General features: G+C 42.7%; 1 protein-coding gene across 4 annotated transcripts in view; it reads left to right on the plus strand.

Moving 5' to 3' along the window:
• The window catches only part of auts2a (activator of transcription and developmental regulator AUTS2 a), a gene marked incomplete at its 5' end in the record, with an annotated part of 301,972 nt that extends 299,285 nt beyond the window's left edge, over window positions 1–2,687 (plus strand). For all 4 annotated transcript variants that reach the window (XM_079284033.1, XM_079284035.1, XM_079284034.1 and 1 more), the window contains one exon: window positions 152–2,687. In XM_079284033.1, coding sequence (XP_079140159.1) covers window positions 152–1,397 — 1,246 coding nt within the window. In that variant the 3' untranslated portion in view covers window positions 1,398–2,687. The remainder of the gene's footprint in view (window positions 1–151) is intronic.
• Between the last annotated feature and the right edge of the window lie 14,370 nt (window positions 2,688–17,057).

Raw genomic sequence — 17,057 nt, forward strand, 5'->3', positions numbered from 1 at the left:
GTTTGATCAGTTTTGTTATCTTTTTCTTTTTCTTTGTACACTGGATGTCTTAGCTTATTATTTAAATTATGAAAAAAATGGAATAATCAGTTAGTCTATGGTTACTGTTAAGTTACTGATACTGATGGAGGGACTTTCTTTATGCTTATAGGGACTCTGTAGAAAAGCGCCATTCCAGCCATCCGTCTCCAGTCCCCGTCAACCCCATCAGCCTCCTGGGCCACACCCGGCCTCCTGAGCACCACAGGAACCACCTGCCCCCTGCTTCTGGAGAGCCTCAGAGGGACAAGGAGAAGGCCAAAGACAGGGAGCACTCAGACTCCTGGAAAGACAACGGCACAGATGACCACAAGCTCAAAGACAACCAGCACAGCGACAAGGACACACCTGTCATCCACGACGGCCGAGTGTCAGAGGACAAAATGTCCAACAGGGGGACGCCGTCGCCCTACGTCCGGCAGACCAGCCTTGAACGTCCCAACGGCGGGCTGAGCAGGGAGGTCCTGGAGAAAAAGGTAGAGCTGCCATACGAGCACCAGAAGAAGAACAGCGAGGTGAAGGTGAAGGAGGAGCGGAAGGAGGAGCGGAAGGAAGAGCAGGATGGAGCCACAGAGAGGGCAAGTGAGCACCCAACACAGGCACCCTCCACGCCGAACCTCCACCCTCCCTCCTCGATGCCTATGCCCATGAGCATGGCTGGCGTTCACCCCATCAACAGCATCAGTGGGCTGGAGAGAACTCGAATGGTGGCGCCCTTCATGGGTATCAGCCCCATCCCAGGAGCTGACAGGTTCCCTTACCCTGCCTTCCACTGGGACCCAATGAGAGACCCTTACAGGGGCCTGGACATTCACAGACGGGACCCTTTGGCCAGGGAACTGTTGCTAAGGAATGACCCTCTGCACCGGCTGGCAGTGCCGCGCCTCTACGAGGCTGAGCGCTCCTACAGGGACCGTGAGCCTCACGACTTTAATCGTGACCACATCCACCCTCTGGCCCTGGAGCAGAGGAGGGAGCATGAGCGTGCCCATCTGGAGGAGCGAGAGCGCCTCAACATGCTCAGAGAGGACTATGAGCACGGGCGCCTCCACCCCGTAATGCACCATCCTGCTCTTGATGGACACCTGCCACACCCGGCCCAGGGCCTCATGGCCCCTGGACTCCCAGGCATGCACTACTCCAGGGTGAGCCCCTCGGCTGCAGCGGCAGCTGCTGTAGCTGCAGCCGCCGCCCATCAGAACGGTATCCTGAACAAAACCCCGCCCACCGCCTCTCTGAGTGCCCCGCCCCCTCTCATTCCCACGCTGGGTGGCCGGCCCGGCTCACCCAGACGGACTACTCCCCTGGCCACAGATATCAGAGACAGACCGGCTCACAAAAACATCGAGGCACGGTGAGCTGAGCCTCGGCAGACGGACCCTGCAGCTCTGTGCCTCGCCAACACTGAACTCACACCAAGCACTTAGCTTTGGGCAAAGCAAGACTGTAAGATAGCTGTGAATAACTTATGGGAGCCAGAGAAATGCCCTCACAATGAATTGTTTTTGTATAAAACTACAAAGAGACAATAATCATGGAACAAAAAAAAAAGATTTTTCTTCCGGTTTGCTCCAGCTTTTTGTGTGCATTCTGTCTCCTGTACGGCAAAGTGACGCGGGTGAGAGGTACTTTATCACTGACAGACAGCAAAGTGTGTAGATAACGTGTACAGTCGCTGTGCTCACTCTGTATGGATTCAAAATCATGGTACAAATATGCAAACGGATGTTTTGAAAGCTTTACTTTGAACACATGTAAATAGAGGAGTATTACAGCAGTGATTCAGAATGTGCTTTTTGCTATTTTCCTTTTGTTTTTTCGGTTGACGCAGCTGATTAGCATTGTACCAGAGACCCCATGTTCAACTATGCAACAAATGTCTCGGCTCCCTTTCTGAAAGCTGGCCTTCTCACCACTGACTGTGTAACGGACAAACGGCTGTATTCTCTCCACAACACACACCACTGGGTCCACGCTTTAACCGATCCACGCAGATGTTGTAGGTCGCAATTTGGATGAAACAAAAAGGTTATGTCTTGAGAAGTATTCTCTCTCAAATATAATCAATTGTACTGACAATCCAAAAGAAAACAGTTGAAGGAGGAATTGCATTTTAAAGATTTTCAATGTCAAAAAGACAGCAGCACAAATGTCAACTCTTTCCTCCTCTCAGTTACGACCCGTCTTGTTCTGGGGAGAATGCAGCACATTCGCCCTACTGAAGGAGTGTAAAGTACATGTTTTGGAAATAGGTTCTGTTGGTCAAACAGTGTATTAAAGTGCTTTCCTGAGTTGTTGTACCTACAAAATCAAAAGACAAAAAAAGCAAGTCTAACTATGGACGGTTTGTTTCTAATGAGCAGAGATCTATTTTAGTAGTCCACTGAAGGTTTAGTTGTGCGCTTCAAACTCTGTGATATCATGTTGTGCAGTGTTTTTTTAATCCAACATAAAAATGTCCACCAGAGCCATAGTGGTTAGTCGATGCGTATTGCAAAAAGATTGTTAAATGAGATTTTTTTTGGCCGTTGAACCATGTACAGGGAAAAAAAGTGAAGTCTCTCTAGATCATGTACAAAAATGAAGCGACTGAATCTTCAGCATGCTCCTCATTTAAACTTGTGTTATGTAAATTGTGCCATGTTATTAAAAAATGTGTACTAACACTGTCTATGGGGCTTTCATTCCTACTGAGGTGAGTAAACAGGCTATCTTTCTCTTCTGACACGCCGCTTCCTCAGTTAATGACTTTCTGCATTCGACCCCCATGGAGGACAAACTACCTCGGGTACCACTCTCACATCGGAGGAAGTCTGTATTTATTTAAGAGTGCTCCTGATTATGGAGTTACAAAGTAATGATCTTGTCTCTTGATAGTCAGAAGAGCCAGATGATGAAGCATGTCTCGTTCTTCACATCGCTGCTGCCGAATTACTAGAAAATAGCTTGGTAACGCTTAAAACCGCGGAAACATCACGCGTCACACCACATCAACTACTTGGACAAGTGAGTGCTTGTGTTCGGTTCAATAACGGTGCTTTAAACATCAGCAGCCTTCACTCGTGAGTCATGGGACAGTACTTGTGTATTCATCAGAGGATGCCAGAGTTATTGACATTCCCATTACACTGAATAACCACAGCATTCACGCACCCTGCTCTGATTGATGTTAAGCGCCGGAGCACCCAGGTCATGCATCAATCAAACGTTGGCTCCATCAGTCAGTGGTGGGAAATGTGAATTGCTTGTAAATGCCTCCTGCTCTGGGGACCAACACTAATTTTCCTTGCAGCGTGCGGTAGTTCAGGCTCTGGACCAGGAGAGGGCGCCAAAACGATGCCGATCTGCTGCAAGACTAGTTGTTTTTTTAGCAATGGATCCAGCTTCTCAAATGTGAATATTTTCTGGAATTGTTAAGTCATTTACAAGCTCTAATCGGGGTCTTGTTTAAGGTTCTTCAACGATTTGCTGCGTTTCTCTTCCAGATATCTCTGCAAATCAAAGATCTTTGGATTTTGGCCTGAAACATCACCAAGTGCTACTAAGGGCTTGATTATTTTCTGATATTTAACAGACAAAATAACTAATCAAGAAAATAATCTCAACATTAAATCGTTAAATAAGAAGTGAACATTGGTTGCAACTTCATTTTTTTCAATAAATGTGAATCTGCTGATGATTGATTGAAATAATAATTTAGTTGAAATTATCAGAAAATGCTGATCATTTCTCTAGTGTTAAGATGACATTTAGCTCGGCATGTCCAACAGTTTAAAATCAAAAGATGCTTTTTAGAAAATGAAGTGAAGAAGCAAATCTTCACATTTCAGAAGCTGGAACTAGAAACCGTCTGCTTCTGCTTGAAAAATAAATCATATCGATTGTTCAACTTCATTGTTCAATCATTTCAGCTCATCTCTCTGTGAAACTGCCTGGTCAGCAGTTCAGAGACCATCTACATGCAGGTATGTGGTTTCTCCCTTCAGCTGCTGGCTGCTTCTATCAGCTATTCCTGGAACAGCCTAATCTAAGCACCGACCAAAGAAACTACACTGTCGCTGAGTAAACTGCTTTTGGACGTTGCTACGAATCCTCCTTCCACTGGACAAACTGGCTTTTGAGCCTCCGCTGCAGGTTTAATGTATCCAAGCTCCTCCCCTCGATATGCCACATCCTGCGAAGGGCCGGGGCGATGCTCAGATGGACGGACATGAGAAACCACAAAAATATTGTTAAACATCTAGAAGTCATCTACCGGTACTGATGGATCGAAACAACTACTGGAAAATCCTGCAACACTCATTATTTATGAGGAAAAGGTGCACAAAGTGAGCATCCAGTCAGAGTATTCACACCAATATCATTTAGCTCAAAGCTACTCATTCAGCCAGAGTGGATGTCATTACCCTAAACTGCAGCCAGATGCAATCGCTATCAAGTCCCATGAAGTAAGAGCCTGGAAGCAATAGAGAGACACTATCCACTGTGCCGACAGACAGAGGTTTCACATTAATGAGGTCTGACAGCCGGGCGTCTGATGGGGTTTCAGTGCAAATGCAACTTCTTTATCAGACAAACACCGACAACAGACATAAAAACAACAGAGAGGACTGATGAGACGACGCAGCGCCTCTAGAGGTTTACAGATCAGTGAGTGATGGATGTGTTGCTCCATGGACTACAGAGGTTCCATGTTGTGAAAGCTTGACACAGATCCAACGAAAAACTCTCAATTAACTTGTTAAACTGATCAAATAAACAACTTATTAGCAGGTACTCACACTGCGAAAACGTCTTGATTATCCGTCAGAGGAACCGACCTGCAGTGAGATAGAAAGGACAAAGTGGTGTCAATCAAAGTCAGTGCTGCAGAAAGCTGGTTCTCTCTTTGAGCTGCCTTGTTCTTGATATTTTAGAAAATTGAAGCTTCAAAAAGTTATTGTTTTAGATTGGTGTTCTGCATTTTTATGGTATTAGACCGGGTCTTGGGTTGTTTAAAGATGCCAATGAGGTTGTTTTGTAGTATTTTGAACAACAATTAGTATTCCTGATTCAAAATAAGGGTGCACTGTATCTTGTGTTATGTAGCTCGTTGTTGTTGCCTTTCTAGGCCAGGAAACAAGTAAATAAGTGAAACATTTTGTTTGTCAGACAATAGTGAAAAATGAGCATCACATGTTTCCACAGCCCAAGTTCATGTCTTCACATTACTTGTTCTGTCCCACCAACAGTTCAAAAACACAAAATATTCCATTTGCAATCATAGAAGACTGAGCATACACTTTTGGAATTACCTCGATTATTAATTAAGCATTTTATGAAAAGTGCTGCAGATTGAGTTTCAGTTGACTGAATCATTTCAGCTGTACTGTTTCATTAGAACTGTTTGCTGCAGTTATCAAGGTTTAATGAGCAGCCTCCCAGTGTTTTGTGCTAAATAAGGCGTGTTGTGCTGAAAACAACTAACGAGTTCAATGTTTTGATAGAAGACACTTTGTTAATGTCTTTAGGGGAATCCCTGAGACGCTGGGTGATTGTTCATAACTACCATGATGCTGTTACACTCTGAGAAACTTCATTTACCTCCATATTTACTTTGACACCTGTACTCTCTGGTCATGTAAACAGCTTGTTGAACACAAGGTGGCAGCGGCGTACACCCCAACACTGTAAGGGGAGACAAAGGAGAGTTTCAGTGGATGGACGCTGTACAGCAGGTGGCAATGTCATCTCATTTGACCTGAGAGAGGAGAACCAGTTTGGCAGGTTGACTTCCTCTGACCACCATCACACGCTTGGTATTTACCTGCATTGAAAGGAACACTGTCATCGCACATGCTGTCAAACAGGAAGAGCAGAGTGCCGCGTCAAACACGACACTCCTTTGGGAGTCTCGTTGGTGTGTTTGTGCTCAGCCAGGAAGCAAATAAAGCCACGGTCCTCGCCTGTCAGCAGGCTGAAGCCTGGAATTCATCCCAATACTGAGAGTCATCTGTCTCATGGTGGCACACCTCTCTGTGCTCACATGATATCAGCAAACAAGGACATTTGACGCCTCAGCGTTAATGTAAACAAAACCTGTCTCTGGGAACTGACTAGTCTCTGGGTTATGCAAAACACGGAGGATTAAACCCTGAGAGAAATACAACTATCTGGGACACACCTACTGAGATCCGATGTCCCTTTCTTCACGATATGTACTGTACATATCCTCACTATCACCTTCATTATATGTAGTACAATGCTCTGGCCCTGACTAGTACACCCGAGGGAAGAAATAATAATTATGTGTGAATGTTTATAGTCTTTTCTTCCTGCTGACAACAGTTAATCACATCCAAACAAACACACTGAAACGCTCCTAAAAATACTTTCTTGTTTATAAATGGGAAGGTATCCCATTCTCAGTGGAAACATTCCCCTGGTGTTTCTGCTCTCCTGAGAAAAAGCCCATAAACACAAGCCTACCAGTACCGCTGTCGGCTCAGGCCTCCCAAACAGAGTTGGTTCATTCATCATTAGTTGAATCATCGAATGTTAAATGCTGGAAGGGAGGAGATCAAAAGAGCAAGAGCTGGCCTCAAATATGAACCGCTGCATTAGTGCACAGAGCCTCCGCTGAGCCCAGGGACATAATGCTTCAGACGTATGTATCCCATAATCTTTTCACACCGAATGCTCACAGTGGTCAGGATGAGACGAGGCATATTTGCTTAAACCACTATGTAAACATTTTCTGACACCAGGTCCAAGCAGACTGCAGCTGTACGCCCGTTTCAAAATACAGATTTGTTTTATTAACCTGAATAGATTCTTTTGATCTTCCCTGGTCATACTGTACATGTCTTGTTTGATGTTAGGCCCTCTGACTGATAGCTTGGAAAACTGGAGTGTCTTAGGAGGACACGATCCCGCTATAGGATGAGGCTTGAAAGACATTACAGAAGCTGTGTCAAACCAACATGAACACGTACAGCAGGTGGAGATAAACACTTGGGCGCTGTCTCTCTGTAGGCAGGAACGTTGTCACGCAGCCATGGCCTTCAAAAGACAAACACAGCTACAATGTGAGGGAAGAAAACAGGACAACTGTTTGTTTATCCCAACTGATGAAGAGGTCCTCCAGACATGTTGCATTGCACTACTCCTGCTTGTTATGTATTCTTCCTTCTCAACAAGATAGTCAAGGTTCATCATGCTGACCCAGACATTATCATGAAAACAACGCACCTTAATCCTACAGGTTTCATCTGGTTTCCTGTGCCCCCCCCCCCCATGCAGCAGGGCCTCATTAGCCGAGAGACAGACAGGTGCAGCTGTTCTTCTTGCACCCGAACATTTCAGTCAGCCATCTCATGTAGAACTAGAGGCCATTTTTAGGCTTTTTTAATTGAATGTCATGTTATTTTTCACCTTTTGCTTGGATTTAATTCTAATTTGCACATGTTGCCCTGATAGGCATGATATGAGGTTATACATAACCGTATGCTGGCACAGTTCAGGCCATCACATTGATTAAGAGACTTTGTTTAAAAACAACAAAGGTGGTGCAGTCGAGCAACATGTGTAAAGTGGGGAGGAAAATGTATTCTTTCATGTTAATGTGTAACAAAGTATGCAAAGATAAACGTATTTTAGAGCTTGTATACTTTTAGATATATATAAAAAATAAACATTTGAATCCCTATGGAGCTTAAGATTTCCAAATGTATCTCCTCTTTCAATGTTTAAGCTCGACACGCCAAGCTCCACTTTAATAGATACCAACTTCTAAAACGGTTTATACTGATTTTGTTTTAGTTTTTAAATTATTCTCATTTCTATACTATTCATTCATTCTCTATATAGTTCGCAAGCTAGAAAGTATAAGAAATAAATACATAGAAATCGAATAAGAAAAACAAAATATACGTCAGCCTCTCTCTGCCAACAGGAAGCTTCCATGAAATGGTAATGGGAGCAGTTCTATACCGTTCATGTTCTATACCGTTCATGTTCTATTTACAGTCTATGTTCTCTATTTACAGTCTATGTTCTCTATACAGTCTATGTTCTATACCGTTCATGTTCTATTTACAGTCTATGTTCTCTATTTACAGTCTATGTTCTCTATACAGTCTATGTTCTATACCGTTCATGTTCTATTTACAGTCTATGTTCTCTATACAGTCTATGTTCTATACCGTTCATGTTCTATTTACAGTCTATGTTCTCTATTTACAGTCTATGTTCTCTATACAGTCTATGTTCTATACCGTTCATGTTCTATTTACAATCTATGTTCTCTATACAGTCTATGTTCTATACCGTTCATGTTCTATTTACAGTCTATGTTCTCTATTTACAGTCTATGTTCTCTATACAGTCTATGTTCTATACCGTTCATGTTCTATTTACAGTCTATGTTCTCTATACAGTCTATGTTCTATACCGTTCATGTTCTATTTACAGTCTATGTTCTATATCCCCGGGTATTCAAATCAAATTCAACGGAACATCACAATAATGTCTGATCTAGTCCCATATATATTGAAGTAGCCAACAGTAGTATTAACGTTCTCTCATTTAGTAAAATAAGAGATGGATCAAAGAATAAATGACATAACAGAAAGCTTTTGAAAAATATGCATCTTAAAATAAAGTACTTCATTTTAGAAAAATGAATTGAACTGTATGTAACTGTATTGATGTATTTTTTAGAATTGTTCGACATATGACCATGACTCTTTTGACATAATATACTAAGACTTTTGTTTACATTTTTTTGACACACTATACTTTGACTTTTCATGACTTTTTCCGATATACTAAATGATTTTTCATGACTTTCTTGATATACTATGAATTTGTTTTTATTTTTTTGACACTGTACACCAAGACTACTCGACACAAGAGCAGTTTCTTCCCGCAGGCCAACACTGCATACTGTACGATGATATTTATACATTATTATATATGTACAGTATGTACTAGGCATATTTTACTATGACATTTTTACGACGGCATACTATAACTTGCTATTTCTTACTTTTTTAGGACATACTCTATAGTCTACAATACTTAAATATTGTATAGTACATTATTACATACTATACCATGACAGTTTAATGACACACTTTAACGTTGACATTTTATATTGCTTACTATACCATGATATTTTTATAATACTTTTTTGGCACTGACAGTTTACTCATGGCATTCTATAGTTGTTTTTGGCAGACTACACTTATTTGTTTTTTAATGATATTTCTGTGACTTATGACATAATAATAATAACCGATATTTTTATGACATTTCTATTGACATACTATATTATGAATTTGTTATGTCATCCTATACTTACTGAACCAATAAACAAAGTATTAGGACAATATTTAGCTTACTCTGAGTTCGTCCAGCATCCTCTGCTCGTCTCAGTCTAGTCTGGAGGCGGCTGAGCTTCTTCTGATCAGCCGGCCTTTGGTTCTCCAGCTCCTCCTCCAGCACTATCTAGAGGATGGATACGCAAAAAAACACATGACAGACACAAAATCATGACAATATAAATGGAAATCTGCACTGATAGATACTCGTTTCTATTTATTTTGTGGATAATTCATAATTTTAATATAATTACTCTTGTATGAAAGTGTATTTTTTTGCAGAGATGCTCCCATTTGTCACAACCGCAAACTGTTGAAAATAAGGTGTGGAGGAACAGCTTTTGGAACAACTATTTCATTTTTGACACTGAAGGAGCTGTCGTAACTTTTTGGCAAGTGGAAAATTGCATTTTATGGGTTGTATTTCCCTTTGAATGTAATTAGAATTAACATAAGTGTCATAAAGGCCCCAAAAGTGTAGCGCAATACTTGTGATAAATAGTACTTTAGTAAAAGTTAAATTACAAGTAAAAGCATTATACAGAGAGTAAACTGAGTAGGTGGGAGTAAATTGTTACTCCCACCCCTGCTATTAATAATTGTGTTCATTCAAAGTAACTTTAAATTCACAGGGTGTAAAACCAGGCCCAGTAGAGAAAGCTTAGCATGGGTCCCCGTAATCTACTGCAACAGGAGAGGTATGATGCCCGACTGCCTGGACATGTCACACACGTTAGAGCCCTAGTGGTTATGTGACGACATGGAAAGAATTCCGTCATAATCCATTATTAGCCGTCCATGACTTCTTCATTCAATCGATCAACGTATTCATCACATGAAATCATATAAGGTAACGTTACAACTCGGAAATGTATCCTGTGAGCTCCCTCATTTGCGTATTAGCGTTCTGCGTCTGATATTTGCCTGAAACTTAGTCGAGGTGACGCATAGCAGACAGCTAGTGGCTGTGGCGGCACCCGCCTGTCACTCAAGACGGCCTGAAATGACATTAAGCCTGAATATAATTCAAACGGGTAAGTCATGATGAGGAAGACACCTACAGAGACCAAAACCATTTTTAGCACCAGGCTGTAAATGTTCATTTCTGCTGTCTGCGGGGATTAACTCCCGTTTGGAGCCGACCTCAAGTGGCCATTTAATGACCTTCAATTTTTTGGCGCTACTGGCTTCATTTTTCAGCCTCAGAGATTTCCGCTCGGTATCGACATCCATTCAAAGCCTCTATTGAGGTTTATGAATGAAGCTTTGAATGTCTGCTCGTAGTACGAACAGTACAAACCTCCCTTTGTTTGTGAGCTGCAGCAAGGTTTTGACCACAGTGAAATTTTTTTGACCGGCTAAACGGTGATAAATCTGGATTGAAGCAGGATTTTTCATTCGATAAAAACATGTTGGGAATTTAGGAAATTATTACATACATCTTTTTTCAATAGACTTAATTTCGGCCTTCACATTTTTCAATGAAGGATAATATAGCACAACCTCCGCAGCACCACGCGCTGCCGTGCCGACCATGGCCTTAAAAGGTGCAGTGGGAGTTGTAGGAACAGAAAGTTGTATGAGCACCTGTGACGGTGGAATTTGTAGTCACGTGTATCAGAGTAAAATGTTTTAAAAGTTGCTAAACTTTTTTTTCTCTCCCACAAGCACAACAATCCCTTCTCATATTCTTCATTGCAAGTACACAAACCCCATCTACAAATCACAAATTTAAAACATTCACATTTGTTGTAGTTGGTGAAGTCATGGATACATTTGTGCATCAGCAAATTAGTATGTGAATTCATGCAATGAGAGTTCATTTTCTAACAAATACATGTTTCTTTTAAATATTTTTCTAGCACAAACAAATCAACTTTAAAATGCAGTTTTTTTGCAAAAACATTTTTAATTCCACTCACTTTTGGGAGCGTGCTCTTTTCTAACTTCTGCCCCTGAATCTACAGGCACCCAAATCACTTTTGCTCCAAATTTCTTTGAGCTATGTGGTGCTAAAATGAGAGGAAACTGCATTTCAAACTCTTCGCGACAGATTCAAGCAGTTGTTGACTTTTGTTTGCGCGAGAGAGAAAAATAAATCATTTGAGAAAATGTTGCAGGTGTTGATGTGCAAATGTGACGTTTTTTAATACAGGTGTGTCAATGTGTTTATCACCATATTCACTGCAGTAACTGCAACAACAAATGTGAGCGCGTGAGTTCCATAATCAGTGATTTGTAGATGGGATTTGTGTCACCCATGTGCACACAGATCCAAGAAGGCAGTAGAGGAAGTCAGCCCATGTTACAGTGAATCTGCTGACCGTTGTGTGGTGGACATCAAAACGGTGGCCATGCTTCCTCTGGGTGCATCCAGTTGACAGGTAGTTCAGAAACAGGAAAAACACGTTTCTGCTGTGGAAAAAAAAGACGAGTGTTTACCAAAGCTCAAGATGACGTCCTGTTTCATCCACAACTTAAATATATTCAGTTTACTGTCATAGATGAGCAAAAAAACTGAAAATGTTCAGGACTTATATTTTTTTTAAAGATGAATCACTATAGTTGTCGATTGAATAAGTTCACAACTCATTTGAAATCATTTCAATTTAAGTGGCTTCGAACATTTAAGTCACAATAATAACTTTTAACAACCAAAGGCATTACCATTATATCCAAGTGGCTATTTCTTTATGTATTTTACATAATGATGACAGAAGCAATCGGCATGCATATTAGAGTAAAAATACTTTCTGGTTAAGTCTTTAGTGTTAACAGGTTTTTTTCTCACCCTCGTAATTGTGGACGGAACGTTAACTTGAAACCTTTCGCCCGTTTTGCAGGTGCGTGGAGGTGAAAGTGCGTCGACAACTTTATGCACGAAATGAACATTTATCAGTGGTTAATCTCGCAGGCATCGTGAAAACTATGCCATATTCGGCAACAGACCGGAAAGTGATAATTGCAACGAGGTGGAAACGCTTAATCAGCGGACTACACACACCTGTCGCGTAGGTCTCAATCAGCGTCTTAATTTGAGAGAAAACCACGCCCCGTTCGTTTGAATATAACAGATGGGGGATAAATTAATAAATGTAGCATTATAACATAAAATAACCTTGAAAGAAATAGATAAAAACTCTCCCTATAGGTTTTGCCTCATACACCTATATCAGGATTTAAAGTGAATCCCATACAAACTAAACATGTCTACAAATAAATAGGTAACGATCGATCATATCATGCGGTTTTAATGCTGGGGTTCAGACAGGTTTTCGGTCAAAGACTTTTGTCCAATGAAATCCATCTGAGAAGATAATTTTTTAGGATGACCAACATTAATCTCCTCCAAGGATCCACTGGAGATCACTGAAAAATTACTGAAATTATTTTTTAAAAATACAGCGACTAATTCATAATTAACATAGGCTATGCAGGGCTGGGACAAATTAAAAGGAACATCAGGTGCAGGTTACTTTTATTTGTACCCGTAGGTAGACTTGGTTTGCAAATAGAGATGTATTGTATAGACCAGCAATTAATATGCTGTGAAGCTTATAATATTTAATATTTTATCCACACATAACCATGGTCATTGTTATATATTCATACTGCAGCATTGGATTACATTATATTGAACGGTGTTCCCAATATTTTGTCCACCACTGTACCTACATACCAAACCTTCTCAGTATCCCCAAGCAACACCATTTGTGAAACCTGTACTGTGGGAAAGGAAATGGGAATCTACACTATGTCTGACACAACAAAATGTCATGATCAAATCCATTTTATTCTTTCTATTGGAATCAAATTATCTTCAGTAGAATTCCCTGCCCATACAAACTGATGATTTCGATGGGAATTTGCACAGCAATTCATAACTAGATAATGCAATTTCTGAAGAAACGTTGAGGACATCAAGGACACATTCTTCTGTGTTTTGATAATAAATAAATATACAGTAAATATATATATGAAGAGTGACGATTGTTGGAGTGAGATGAAGTTGAAGATGATTTAACTTAACCCACTCTGCATGTGATGACACTCACCAACATTCCTTTTATTCACTTGCATACGGGGGAAAGTTCCTGGACATCAAACATTTTGGGAAAAATGAAAGATTCAAACACTGACAGTAATTTCGATGATGATCCCCAATGAGCATGGACATTTTGAAGTTTGAATAAAGTTTCTATACATGTTGAATGGTGTTGCCAGGCAATCCCACCAATTCAGCCCCATCCAGAGCCTCAGTCTCATTGAACTCTGTGACAGCTGAGAGCTGCACAGAGGGGAGGTTTCAGCCTGTGAAGGTGGCCTGAGGTACGTGTCCAGCATGAAGAAAAGACATCGTGTAATTGCTGGGCTGGAAATAGCCTGAGATGGGGGGGGGGGTCTGCTTGGGAAAAGGGATTGCCCCGTCTTGTTAAATCACCACCCTGACCTTTGCCCCTCACTGTGGCCACTAAGGGTGATGCTACTGCACAGGGATACACACGACCAGCACCAATATGAATGAACACATACATGGGGAGACGCCGAGAGACACACGTACGATACATCACTGAGGTAATAATAGAGATGACCCCAATCATCAGAGGGAGAGAAAAAAAGGGGAAACTGAGCCCCATTCCCTTGCCAAGGCTACGTTTTTATTGCCGGCCTCCATTGTGCCCTTCTTGTGCCCATAATAGAGTCCGGCCGGGGTGCAGATTAAAAGTACAAATCACATTGTAAACGACTGAGTTGGGCTGCACTGTGTAACCTCCATCTTGGTCTGTTTCAGCCATGGAAGATAGATAACAAAAGATCAAAAGAACTGTGCGTGTGTGTGTGTGTGTGTGTAGCACTGAGAGGATACAAAACCAGGTGGGCCTGCCTCTGAACAGTCCTCTCCTTTGTTCCCTTCTTTCTATATGGAAGCAGGTTGACGAGCAACTCTGATGACGTTACTTTCCCCCACACGAAAGGGGTGTCGGGGTGTCTCCTGTGGTAAAGAGCCAAGTGTTGCTCGCTCTCTCTCTCTCTCTCTTTTTCTCTAGTGCTACACGCTCACGCTTTAGCAGGAGAGCAAAATGTCATAATCTGCTGATGAGCGTCACCTCACTGATTCATGAAGCTCACCAGACTGAGTCCCGCCAGAGAGGAGGAGATGTTGATATGTGACATGATGTTCTCGGACTGGAGTGTAATCTCAGCGTGCGTCCACCGCTGCTTCCCCACTTCTCCCCGAGAGCACGGAGGGGAAGGTCATCCATCCAAAAGTCACATATTAGTCATAGAAATGTGAGCAGCGTGGAGGTCGGAATAGTGATCCTAAAACGGTGCTGAGATGCAGCGAGCGTAGAGGTCGGTCCTTAACAGATGACTTTGTATCGACCAAAGGGAAGACGGGTTGAGGTGGGGCACCAGAAGCTCTCCTCCTCTCAGACGGGGAGACGAGGACGACTGACAAATGAGTGCACGCCAGCTGGGTAGGCCTCCTGAGGGATCTGGGCTGTCTGCAGACGCAGCAGAGAGAGCGGGATGATGGCCTCCGGTTTGGACTTGACTCCCCCTCTCCGCAGAATACCCTCCGCCGTCTCTCCAGCCACAACAAGCAGGTTGTTCAAGGCGACATACGGTTGAGTGCCGTGAGTGTTTGCATGGTGACACATCGATGTTGGGCCTCCTCCTCCTCCAATTCCATTTAATTTCACATGGCACAATGACTGCGCATTTAAAGTTCAGACTGTCAGCTTTCATTTAAGAGTCGTCTCAGACAGACTGGTTGCGTTGTTATAACTACTGCAGTCGTCTGTGCTTACTTGCCCTCCCATGTGTGATATAATTATTATGATCATTAAAGTTGGATGGACGACGACGAATTGAAAAAAGACGAGAGAATTTTACACCCAAATGTAGGACTTAAGGATTTATAAGAGTTCCACTGTATCCATCTAAATACTACAGGGCTGGAAACAAGAGGGACCATGTCCAAAAGAATGGCTGTAGCTCCTCGGTCAATTATCCGATGTAGCTGTAAAAGCTTGCATTCACATCATAATCTGTATCATTTTACATCCAAAGTGCTCAGAGCGCCACGCCACAATGTGCATAATGCACTGCTGTGCCAACGGAGCTGGCTCTTCATGCATATGCATGCAGCTCTATCCTACCCAGAATTCCCTCTGCAAGCCTCTCCCAACCTGACTGAGGTTTCTAAAAACGGCAGCAAGCTTAACGCCGGTGACAGCAGCCGTCACGCTGGAGGAGAGCGACTTTGATGAGACCCGTGCTTTTTAGAGGCCTCTTTTGTTTGCAGGGAGCGAATCACGCTTTACAAGATAAATCATCCCGCTAGCAGCCGGCTTAGACTGTTTACAACCAGATAAGGTTGCCAAGGAAACCCTCCTGGAGAACCAATGGGCTTTTTTTTTTTTAAATACCAACCTCCTTGATCTCTGCAAACAATTAATACCTTGCCCAGGCAGAAGGGAGGGAGCCGGGGAAGTGGGAGGCAGGCACAAATCCCCAGGTGCTTAGCACAACACCGCTCTCTCCCTTCAGCTATGTGAAGTGAAAACAATTCACAAATAGATATTGGGCAGGATGATACTGAGGGTTGACGCACGACTCATTGTGCATTCATTCAATGAGAGCAGCCTTTAGTCCATAAATCTAATCTGCGCACGTGCAGCAGCACACGTCACTAATGTCCTTTTCATGAATGTTTTGAATGCACGGCCATCAAAGTGGCATTATGTCCCGACACGTCCATGTGTGGGGAACTGCTGTGAGTGTGCAGGTATCAGTGCAGCCGAACTCCTGATGTGCAGATCTGCTGGGGAGCCATTAGGATCCACGAGGGACTTCGACTCGTGCTCCGGGGCCCTATCTATTGCTGACATGCAATTACAGCAATGGACATCCGCTTAGCACTGCTACGAAGTGCTTCCGTCTTTTTCACTACCCGTCAAGTGCCTGCACACAGTGGAGCTATTGGCTGATATTCGATCCATCCACAGTCAAGATAACCAGCATGTAGTTAAGTGTATAAAACGAGAGAGGACGGCGACAGTGGTCAGAAGAGCAGCATGCACCACCAGCACCAGCCCGATCTGCCCCTCAGTCATCAACCAGGCATGTTGCACCATTCAGCGGACTTAATTACAGAGCTAATTTTGTACAACTTTGATGAATGTTGGCTTACATCGAAATTGAAAAAAAAAAGAAGAATAAGCTGGCCAAATGTTGTCACAAATGGCCACGATGCTATGGACAAAATAGTGCAGCAGGGGAATGAGGGGAAAAAAAAAAGAAGCCTAGGGGATGAGCGGCCTAATAGTGGAGGCAGCTGAGCCAGGTCACAAACCTTTGCATGTTTATACCAAAGGTCAATGGCGAGCATTGGAGACGGCAGGCGGCGGCTGTGCCTGCCTCGCTTAATTGATGAATTACAGTCATTAAGTGGTTAGAAAGTCACCTCACCTGGCGTCAAGGGTGGAATGCACTGGCTGATTAAAATTGATCTCAGTCAAACCGCTGCAGGAAGCAGAGTCCCCGGAGAGCACGCGCCACTGGAGAGGAGAGAGATTGAGTTTATTCACGCTCAACTCAACAAAGGCTCCTGCTTCAGTAAACAAACAAACAGGGGCTGGCTATTCTAGC

The sequence above is a fragment of the Melanostigma gelatinosum genome (assembly GCF_949748355.1).
Source record: "Melanostigma gelatinosum genome assembly, chromosome: 14".
NCBI lineage: Eukaryota > Metazoa > Chordata > Actinopteri > Perciformes > Zoarcidae > Melanostigma > Melanostigma gelatinosum.